Genomic DNA, 12068 nt, shown 5'->3' on the forward strand with positions numbered 1-12068 from the left:
CTCTTTTCTATAGATGCTGCTTGGCCTGCTGATCCCCTCCACCATTTTGTGTGTGTTGCCCAGATATACGAACACAGTCAATGACCAAGCCTGCGCATGCATCTTCAAAAGCTCTACCCACCAACTACATTCTAGCCTCGGACACTGATCAATTCACCACAGCTCCAACACTCACCTACTAATAATTTTCCCACATCCTTTCTTGGACAGCCTAAGAGTTGATTCTGTTACCACATGGCATCCAAATGTCAGTTTGTGAATACAGCAGCCACGTTACTCAAACGCCTTGATCATCTCTCACAGTCACACTGCACTTGTCTTGCTTTGATAGATTAATGTAATGCACAAGTAGAGATAGCAGCAGCAACCCAAATGGTGGGGGGGGGGGGGGTGGTGTCAGTCATACCAAAGGCAGTGGTCTCCATCCGTGCGGTGGCTATTGTTTAGCCAATCGTGGGCATGGAACGGTAGACGACAGCAGCACTTCATTTTGAGTCCTTCCTCCTCATCCAGCAATTGTTTCTGATTCAATTAGCCAATGGGGCAGGCCCTTAATCTACACCACACCCCCTCACTGAAAACAAACCTTCCCTCCAACAAACTCATCACTGAGCCTCTCTCCTTTCAGACAGTCACACCCTGGAACCTGGCCTGGCAGTGGTGGAATAAGCTTTGATATGTAGGGTGAAGTGGCTAAAATGAGTGGATTAGCAGTCAGCTTTCTAGGCTGTTGATCTACAAGTCCCACATTGGCCACTGGCAAGTTTAAATTTAAACAATTAAATGAATGTTAATTTGTTTAGAAATAGTCTCAGTGGCAGATTGTTGTTTAAAATCCCACCTGGTTCACTAAATGTCCTTCAGAGAAAGAAATCTGCCACCGTTACCAAATCTTGGCCAATGGCTCGACTTAGGAGCTAAGTAAGGGCAGCATGGTAGCATAGTGGTTAGCACAACGCTTTACGGTACCAGTGACCCGGGTTCAATTCCCGCAGCTGCCTGTAAGGCGTTTATACGTTCTCCCTGTGAATCCGTGGGCTTCCTCCAGGGGCTCTGGTTCCTCCCCACAGTCCAAAGACATACCAGGGGCTTGGTAGGTCATTGTAAATTGTAAATTGTCCCGTGATTAGGCTAGGCTGGTGGCGTGGGCTGGAACAGCCTACTGCATGATGTATCTCAATAAAATAAAAAAATAATAAATATTCAGAAGGTGACACATTTCATGTTAGTTCATTGGATATTGCCTCTTACTGAGGTTCCCTTAAGAGTATTGCTCTTCGGTCACCCTTGGCAGATATGCCCTTCTTCCTTGTTCAACACTTCTCGAGAGTGTACCAAGAACTACCCTTAAAGATAATTGTTGATTCTGCTGGGGGCTTTGCAGGACCATCCAGTCACACTTCCACACTCACTGTCATCAAAAATGTGTGCATTAGCTGGGAATACTCACACATCATCAGCAGCCACAAGCATGGAGGCTTACACAGGTGCTATATTTGTGCAAGTAAATAACCTCCAACAAAACCTCAGCCTTGTCGTAGGGTTTGGAATCTTGTGTACCCCAATGACCTGGAGAGCTACATTGGCTGGAGTCAGAGCCTTGTGCTTTAGCTCTTGGTAGGGTCACGCAGGCCAAACAGGGCAAAGAGTGGTTCACCGGTCCTCCAGGTTGAGGGTCCAGCTCAGGGCTAATGACCCCGATTGGTCAAACGTAATTGTAACGGAAACAGCAATGAAGAATCCTTCTTTATTTGTGTGCAATGTTACGGCCATGCAGAGGTGGAGAAGCTTCATTGTCCCCCGAAACGCCTGTGGCTAACGAGCAGTAACTATAATGGCAGCACCTAAATAACACATGGTCTGGAAAGAAATCTCATGCCTGATATTTATTGAAAATATTGATGCAAAAAAATCATTAGCTTGAGAAAAGCAATGATGGTAAATAGCACAAAGGTGTGAAAAGAAGTCAGTTCTCTCACTTTTCTGGTAATCCTCAGCTGAATGGTCCCAAAATGTCAGAAGGTGTTGCATATGGAAAATATATCTTTATGTATTTAGAAAGGAAGATCGGTTTGCTTCTTTCAAGACCTCAGTGGTGTGAACAAGCTTGATGAAACCACTTTCCTAATTAAATCTATGCAAATGAGTGATTAGACACAAGGCTAATTTATTTGTATGAGTATTAAAGATTAATGTTTTGTCGTTAATTTTCAAACATATTTTTGCCTCTAGCTTTTCAAATCTGCTCTGTTAAATTAACAAATCCAGGAGCAGCGATGACATTACATGAATTCCAGGTTCCTCTCATCAGGAGAAAGAGGAGACAACTGAAGGGGATTGATCAAAGAGGTGGGTTTTTGACAAAGCTTTTCCGACCGGGGTAAGATTTGAAAAGATACAGAACCTTAGGAAGAGAGAGAGAGAGAGAGAGACGAAGGTAAAAGTAGCTAGGCCCCATTCTTGAACAAGCCAACACGTGAAAGGTGAAACTAGAGATGCAATTGGCCAACTTGATCTGGGAATCAGTTCTTGGGGTGATTGTGTAGATATAATGTAAAGCCATGGTAAGGAGGCTGTGAGGTGATGGAGTGAAGGGAGGTTAGTTTGTGAGTGTGATCACACAGAGCTGTAGTGAAAGGTCCTGGGCTGAGACTTTCCCAATAATCAGCATTAGCAGGATGAATATTTGTCCTGTCACTGGCATTTAACATAAGCATTGCTATTGGCTGACACTTGTATTCACTTCCTGAAGATTTGACTTCATTCTTCCCAATATCAGAAAGAGAATCTCACATGCCGAGACTAATTGTTACGATTTGCACCTGACCGCGCCGGCTTCTGGGATTTAGATGCTCCGACTCTCCAGAACATGGATAGTTGGCGCAGCCTCTTTAAAAATTCGGGCCCATCTCACTAATTGGAGGCCATATTTTGGCGACAGGATTCTAATTTTAAAGAGTACCTGAACTGAGGTTTGCTGCTGAACCGTCAGCTCTACTTTGATTTCCCGTCTAGCGGCTAGTTTAGAACCATCAATTCTAGTTTTGGATACTCCATCATAGGCATCCTCGCCTAGGTCCCCACCACACTAAGGTTGGAAGAGAGATTTCACCCCAGTATCATCAAAGCTTGCACCTGAAGCACAACCACTGGCATGAGTGCAGCAAATCTGCTGGTACATTGTTATGTACCGCCAAGGTTCATTTTATCTGCGGATTGTCACTTTAAAACGCCGGGAGAATGAGGCTGACTTTTGGACACATGGATTTCTACTGATTACAAAGTTGCTTTGGTTACTATGATGGGGAGAGTGGAGTTATTTGATGGACAATCAATGTTACGGTTTCTCTGCAGCTCGTTTACTTTTTGCAAGGACACAGACACACACAGTTAGAGTCAAGATGGATTTGGTCAATGGAAGATACCAGTGAGTCGGTTGCTGGTTTAAACTTTCCGTAGCCCAAAAGGGGTGAGTTGAGATTGATCCAGAGTATTGATAAATGACTCTCACAAGTTTTCTGCAACTAGAAGAAGTTTTGCGGAGCGGAGAGGAGAGGGGAGGGGTGGGGAGGAAGGTTTGAAACAGAAGAAACCTAGTGACAAAGTGATCAAATACTTGGACTTTCTCTCTAAGTAGCCCATAAGGGTGAGTTTGTTTCCATTCAGCTACCAAAGTGTGATTGTCACATAGTTAATCCACAGGAGTGGGTTCTCTGGAGAGGGGAAAACTTCTGTGAATACCATGTGTGTGTTTACCCTTTGTCTCGGTGTGGTAGTTCTCTGAAGAAAGGCACCCCTGTGGCAAATCACTGTTGGAGTTATTTCGTATGTTGTGGAACTGGATAAGTGGCGATCACGTTGTGTGATTCCGGTAACCTTGTGGAATCTACTGGTGTGTCGACCCTTGCCTGGGTGGTGGTTCCCTTGTAGATGGTCCCCTTTGTGATAAGCTACTGTTAGTGATAATCCATTCGTGGATTCTGTTTGAGTATCTTGTGGCCACCACTTTGGGATGTCCCATAGCTGAATTTGGGTGTGGTACCACTTGTGTTGAAAGGATATTTGTTGAAGATCACTGTTGGTGATATTTTGTGTGAGGAGTGGAACAACTTCGGAGATAAAACCTACTGCTATTGTCATTTTGTATTGCTGTCGTGAAATTTGTGGAATATCGATGTAATTGCCTTCTCACAACATTCACCTTTGGATTACAAACATCTCGCATTAATTAACCTGAGCATTTTGAACTGAACTTTTCTTACATGCTATCGTAAGACTGTAACTCTTACCACCTAAGCTTAAAGAAGTTTTGGTATTTATAATTTTACACTTATATATGCATAACACCGTTAACTCTTGATTTACCTGGTTTAAGTGACTATATTACGTCGTTACTAATGAAATAGTGTTTTGTTAACAGCAAAACCAGACTCCGGGTGTGTTCTGTTGCTGCTGAAACTTTTACAAGGCTGCATGTACGTGACAATGTAAAGGAGTGAAGTGGGGTAAGCAAAGGAACTAACGTGCAAATACACATTTACAGATGCCACATCACCTGGTTCATTGACTATGGACATCCTGCTGCCTTGCCTCTTCCTCTCCTTGATCTGAATTTCATCCTCTTCCAGTGGATATCCATCAAAACTGAAGTTCATCACCACATTCCCTTCTGGTGTCTGAGTTGGAGTCCCACTCCTGAAACTCTCTGTGCCCAGAGTAGCCATCCTCGATCTCCTTCACCAGAAAGGGGAAACTTTCTAAATTCAAAACAGAAACAGTTGTTCAGTCATCTTTTCAACATGTTATTAAAAGCAGGCTACTACTTTGTATAAAAAAATTGGGAAGCCAGTGTGTGGTAAATCTGGTGCAAATGAGGCAGATCATGGAAGCAACTTTGCACATCAGTCTGCTGGTTTCTAAGCTTTTAACTGTTCCTGAATTTGACGTCTAACTGTTGGCTGACATCAGCCGGCAGTAAACTGAAGTTTCTTAGAGTTAATATTGAACTTGCAATTTGATATAAAACTCAGATTTCATTAGAAATTCAGTAACCAACAACATTCAGTGAGCTCAAAAATAGGAGCAAAGGCAGTGAAGTTGTCGAGTTGTGCGCGAGTACAGGAGGCTGCACTTCGAGTCATTGACGTCTCAGTGGAAGAGTCAAGGGAGCCTGAGCGAGAAGGGAAAAAAGACTGCACCACATATCCCATAAAAAGATAATCATAGATTAGACGCATGAAAGTGTCCATAACTCTGCCTTTAAATTGGAAAAAGTGAATGGAGCAGTTTTTCAATGTGAGAACAAGTTTACCAGGCAAGCAAGTGTGTTATTTGAAGGGAAACATGCTCATATATTACATTATTGGAAAGGTCATCCTATCAAAGCAATTTTATATGTTTTACCAGGGAACCAATATTGTGTTTGGGAATGGGCTCTTAGCCAATACGTTAACAAGCTAACAGATAAACTAGGCAGGATGTCCCTCATCCGCCATGAGTCATTTGACTCCATTGGGATAAACGATGGAGGAGATGCAATGACATTGGAAAGACAACATGGAATCAACCATTCTGAGCTGGTGTGTATTCCTCACAATGATCAGTAGTTGTGATCCTGTTCTTTACCCAGATTCACAACCCACTTTCAACTAACCTTTTCTTAAATGGTGAAGTACTCTGGGAAATTCTGTGAGCTCCCCCCATCCCTATCCACTCAGTGACAGCTGAGGCTCAGTTGGGGTAAACACATTTCTGAATCGCAACAAGGTGGTGGTGGTGGGTCAAGATTTGCCCCAGAAACGTCATCGCCTAAACTAGGCAGCATGTTCAGTGCAAGACTGAGAGAATGCCACACTGTCTTCAGGTCCATTTCTCAGATAGGATGTTAAAATGAGTATAAGATTTAAGGACAGAAGTCCTGATCAATATTCATCACTCAAGCACAATTTAGAGTTAAATTTCAATTTTAATCAGATTGAGATGGTGGTAATAGAGTAACAGTTTCTTCAGCTTGCTTCTTTTTACTTTGAATCATAAAGGACGGAACAGTACAGTACTGGCCTTTAAGCTACTCAAAGATCAATCTAACCCTTCCTTCCATTTTTTATCATCCGTCTCTAACTAAGAGTCTCTTATATGTCCCTAACGTATCTGCCTCCACCACCACCCCTTGCAGGCGTTCCACACAGCAACCACACCCTGTCATCACCCCCCAACCCTATTCTTCCCTTCAATCACCTTAAAATTATGCCATCTTGTATTAGCCATTGCCACCCTGGGGGAGAAAGTCTCTGGCTGTCCAGTCAATCGTTGACTCTTATCATCTTGTACATCTCTTTCAAGTCACCTCTCATCTTCCTTTGGTCCACAGAGAAAAGCCCTAGTTCGCTCAACTTATCTTCATAAACCATGCCCTCTAGTCCAGGCGGCATCCTGGTAAATCTCCTGTGTGCCCTCTCTAAAATTTCTACAACCTTCCTATAATGAGGTGACCAGAGCTGAACACACTATTCCAAGTGTGACCTCAACAAAGCTTTATACAGATGCAACATTATCTTGTGGCGTCTGAATGCGATCCATTGATTAATGAAGCCCAAATAACCATATGTCTTCTTAACAACCTTATCAACTTACATGGCAACTTTGAGAGATCTATTTCCAAAAAATGCTATGTGCAGTATTTATGATAATATATAAACATGCATGTTGTTACGTATTCGGGCAACAATAATATAGATGAGTTAGGCAAAGGGTTTTATAACGAATAACACGTTTATTAAACACTGATAACAAACCCCCTTCAAATGTAAACAAACCCAAACAATGATCCGAGCTCAGCTGCTGACAGCTGGTCAGACAGTCCTTAATAGCTTTGCAGTCTCAAACAGTCTTTAAAGTAGTATTGAAAAAAACCAGTTCTCCAAAGCGATATGCCGAATGAAAGCAGTATTTTAAAACGATATGCCGACAGTTCAAAAGCTCACGGTACTTTTAAAAGGAGAGACTTTTTAAAGCGATTTACATTCTCTTCCACGTCGATGTCCTTCGATTCCCAGCGTCGAACTCCCACGTCGAATTTTATTAAATATAACAACTTAAAGTGACTGACCTCTCTTCCACACTATTCTCAAACCCTTTCTGGTCATCCCAGGGGTCAACAGCGAGAATAGTCAACGAAATCCTTCCGAATGAGGATCAAACAAGGTCGAAGTCAATCCATCGAAAATCGATTCTTCTCGATCTCCAGTTCCCAAACTTTTCTTCACTCTCCCTTAGCAAAGAAACCGTTGGCTCTGACCTTTTAAACTTTAGGCATTATATAAAACTTCATTTTTAACTAAACTGCGTCATCCTTTTAAATCACGCAGTGACATGAAGTCATCTTGGCAAATCCAGCCACGAACTGCCCCACCTGACAGGGTGGGTCTTCCTTTTATACCCTGTAGAAAAAAACCTGTCACATGACCTCTACTGGCGGGAAAATGACATCACTCCACCATTACCTCATGTCCAGTATAACTTCAACCCCAGTCACGTGACAAGGGTACCACTGTCACGTGTCACGGGTACGTAACACCTCCCTCCAAAAAAAACATTTTTGGTCTATCAAGAACAAAAATTTTTAACAATTACTTACAAAAAAAACAAATGTATAAATCATATAACATACACAATATACAATACAGTAGGAGTGTTACAATAAAAAAAAAACCACTCCAAAAAAAAACATTGTACATTCAACATCGAGATAGACAATCAGCAACCACATTATCTTTACCTTTAATATGAGTTATCACAATATTGTACTCTTGTAACATCAAACTCCAATTTAACAATCTTCTGTTTTTGTTTTTCATCTTACTCAGAAAAACTAACGGATTATGATCAGTGTAAACAATAAGTGGTTTTTGAGTTGTACCAACATATACCTCAAAATATTCCAAAGCTAAAACAAGAGATAACAATTCTTTCTCTATTGTTGAATAGTTTCTTTGATGCTTATTAAATTTCTTAGAAAAGTATGCTACCGGATGATCAACCTCATCACCCTCATTCTTTTGCATCAATACTGCTCCCGCAGCTTCATCACTAGCATCTACAGCTAATGAAAAAGGTTTTTCAAAGTCAGGTGCCTTAAGCACAGGTTGTTCACATATCATTGTTTTCAATTTTTCAAATGCTTCCTGACAAAACACTGTCCATACAAACTTTACATTCTTCTGCAGAAGATTAGTTAATGGAAGGGCAACATTAGCAAAATTCTTACAAAATTTTCGATAATATCCTACCATTCCCAAAAACCTTCTGAGAGTGTTTTTCCCCGTCGGAGTGGGAATTTCCAAAATTGCCTGAACTTTTGCCTGAACAGGAGCTACCTTACCTTGACCCACAACATAACCAAGGTAAGTCACAGTAGCATGTCCAAATTCACTCTTGGCTAAATTAATAGTCAAGTTAGCTTTTGAAAGCTTTTCAAACAATTTCTCCACCGCAATTATGTGTGCTTCCCAAGTATCATTTCCTGTCACTAAATCATCAATATAAGCATCAGTATCTTTCAATCCCTGAATCACAGAATTAATCATCCTCTGGAAAGTACCTGGGGCATTCTTCATCCCAAATGGAAGAACATTATACTCATATAACCCAGATGGAGTTACAAATGCAGAAATCTCTCTACCTCTGTCCGTTAATGGAACACACCAATACCCTTTCAATAAATCAATCTTTGTAAGGAACTTTGCTTTTCCAACCTTATCTACACAATCATCTACTCTAGGAATTGGATATGCATCTGTTTTCGTTACAGCATTCACCTTCCTATAGTCCGTACAAAACCTAATACTACCATCAGGTTTTGGCACCATAACACATGGTGAACTCCAATTCGAGTTAGAATGTCTAATAATATCATTCCCTAACATGTATTCAATTTCTTTCTCAGCAAGTTCACATTTTTCCATGTTCATTCTATATGCATGTTGTTTAATAGGTTTGGCATCTCCAACATCTACATCATGTGAAGCTATAGTAGTCCTTCTCGGAACATCTGGAAACAAATCCTTATACTTAAAAATCAATTCCTTCATCTGTTGTTTCTGCTCTAGCTGTAAATGTGCTAATTTCTCATCCATATTTTCCAAAATAGTCGAATTAGGTAACCTAACAGAAACAATGTTAGATTTAGAATGAAAGTCAGATGAATCATCTATCATGTTCCCAGTTAAATCCAACTCATTCTCACTAACCACAACAGTCACAGTATCAGATTGTTTCCCAAAATATGGTTTAATCATATTTATGTGGCAAAGTTGTGTTGACCTTCTACGATCTGGAGTTTTTATTACATAATCCACATCATTAACTCTAGACACAATTTCATAAGGTCCATGAAATCTAGCTTGTAAAGGATTTGTCTGCACTGGGAAAAGAACCAACACCTTATCTCCAGGCTTAAACATCCTCATCCTAGCTTCCCTATCATACCAAGTCTTCATTTTCTCCTGAGCCAACTTCAAATTTTCCTTGGCTAAGCTACAAGCTTTATGTAACCTGTCCTTAAATTTCAAAACATAGTCCAACAAATTAGTATGCACTTCCTTACTAATCCACTGTTCCTTCAATAAAGCTAAAGGTCCTCTAACTCTATGCCCAAACACAAGTTCAAATGGACTAAAACCTAAAGATTCCTGTACCGATTCCCTTACTGCAAATAAAAGTAAGCTTATACTCTCATCCCAGTCACTTTCATTCTCCACACAATATGTCCTAATCATATTCTTGAGAGTAGAATGAAACCTCTCCAAAGCACCTTGCGATTCTGGATGGTACGCAGACGAAGTAATTTGCTTAGCTCCCAATTTATAAACTATCTGTTGAAACAATCCAGACATAAAATTACTACCTTGATCAGTTTGTATTTCCTTAGGCAATCCAAAATAAGTAAAGAATTTTATAAGAGCCTTCGTCACAGTTTTAGCTTTTATATTCCTAAGTGGTACTGCCTCTGGAAACCTAGACGAAGTACACATGATAGTCAACAAATACTGATAACCAGTTTTTGTCTTTGGTAATGGACCAACACAATCTACAATAACTTTAGAAAACGGTTCACCGAATGCTGGAATAGGTTGTAATGGAGCTACTGGTGTAACCTGATTTGGTTTACCCACAATCTGACAAGTATGGCACGTCTTACAAAACATCGCCACATCTTTTCTTAAACCAGGCCAGTAAAAATGTTTTAAAATCTTGTCCACAGTTTTCCTTATCCCTTGATGTCCACCTAAAGGCACACTATGAGCTAAAGTCAAAATCTCATTCCGATAAACTTTAGGAACAACTACCTGGTAAACAACATTCCATTCCTCACTTGCAGGAATTGTAGGCGACCTCCACTTTCTCATCAACACTCCTTTTTCCAAGTAATATCCTACTGACACCTTCTCAATTTCACTACCTAGTAAAGCTTGTTCCCTTAATTTTATAATCTCAGGATCTCTATTCTGCTCTGCTATCATCTCCTTCCGAGACAGAGATAAATCTTCATAGTCAGACTTACTCCCAGAATCTTGTTCAAACAACGAAGGTAAGAAAGTTTCTGACACATCCTCAAAACTCAAATCCTGAGTTGAACAGTCATGAGTAACAACCTCATTCTGCACATCAATTTTTTTAGCCATAGCTCTAGTCACAACACAGGAAAAATCTGTGTTAGAATTCACCTCTGGTACCTCTGACTCCATTGTCAAATGCACTTCAGGAAAAACTTGTCCACCTGCCAAGTCATTACCTAACAATAAAGAAATACCCTTCACAGGTAAGCTATGCTGTAGTCCTACTTTAACAAATCCTGTAACTAACCCTGACTTTAAATTTACTTCATGTAAATGTACAGGCATAAAATCACTTCCAACACCTCTTATGTAATTTACCTCACCAGTATCACTCTCTTCATTAAACTTCAACACACTATCTAACATCAGTGATTGAGAAGCTCCAGTATCCCTAAGAATTTTTATTGGCACCAGAGTAGATCCTTCTTTCAAGGATACAAACCCTTCAGTTATAAAATGATCATATCCCTTTCTAACTTTGTCAGACTCTAACAAATCCTCATTTGTGTTTACCAAACCCTGTAACTTTACAGGTGCTTTAGTATGTTGCACACAAACATCTGGAACTGCTTCCTTCTCTTTCTTTTTCAATTTGAAACAGTTAGCTATTACATGGCCAGGCTTCTTACAATAGTTACAAATAAGACCAAACTGTCTTTCCTTCACAGGTTTTCCTTCCTCCTTACCTCTCTCATTAACCTCTAATTTAATTTCTGATTTACCTTGAGTCTCCATATTATTTCTCCTCTTAAAAATTCTACCCTGAGGAAATTTATTCTTATGGATTAAAACATACTCATCAGCTAATCTAGCACAGTCCTGCAATTTATCAGTATCCCTCTCATTTAAGTAGGTCCTTACTTCAACAGGAATGCTTCTTTTAAATTCCTCCATCAAAATCAGCTCTCTCAATGTATCATAGTCCTCATTTACATTTTTAGAAGAAACCCATCTCTCAAAACACATAGCTTTATCATAGGCAAATTCCACATAAGTCTTTTCCACAGACTTTTTCAAACTCCTGAATTTTTCCCTGTACGCTTCTGGGACCAACTCATATGATTTGAGAATATTTTCTTTCACAATATCATAATCTAATGCTTGCGCAGCAGTTAAAGCTGTGTAAACGTGTCGTGCCTTGCCTTTGATTACACTCTGTAATAACACTGACCATTTATCTTTCGGCCACTCTGACATCCGAGCAATAGTTTCAAAATGTTGAAAATATCTCTCCACTTCTGTTTCACTAAATGGAGGGACCAATTTAATTTCCTGGCTAGCAACAAACGGTTTTTTAGAATCAGCAGACTGTTCTACAGACCTTAATTTCTCCATTGCATATTCAAAATCCCTTTGCTTTTGCTCAATTTCCAATTTACACCTTTCTAACATCATTTGTTCAATTTGCAACTGCATCTCCAGATTACTTATTGGAAACGATTCTAAAATCGA

General features: G+C 40.2%; 1 protein-coding gene across 6 annotated transcripts in view; it reads right to left on the reverse strand.

Annotated features, from left to right (window-relative positions):
• The window catches only part of slc29a4a (solute carrier family 29 member 4a), a 229853-nt gene that overhangs the window by 54711 nt on the left and 163074 nt on the right, over positions 1-12068 (reverse strand). For all 6 annotated transcript variants that reach the window (XM_073060696.1, XM_073060695.1, XM_073060697.1 and 3 more), the window contains one exon: positions 4556-4757. In XM_073060696.1, the coding sequence (XP_072916797.1) occupies positions 4556-4724 (169 nt within the window). In that variant the 5' untranslated portion in view covers positions 4725-4757. The remainder of the gene's footprint in view (positions 1-4555; positions 4758-12068) is intronic.

Source organism: Hemitrygon akajei, chromosome 11 (genome assembly GCF_048418815.1).
Source record: "Hemitrygon akajei chromosome 11, sHemAka1.3, whole genome shotgun sequence".
Classification (NCBI taxonomy): domain Eukaryota; kingdom Metazoa; phylum Chordata; class Chondrichthyes; order Myliobatiformes; family Dasyatidae; genus Hemitrygon; species Hemitrygon akajei.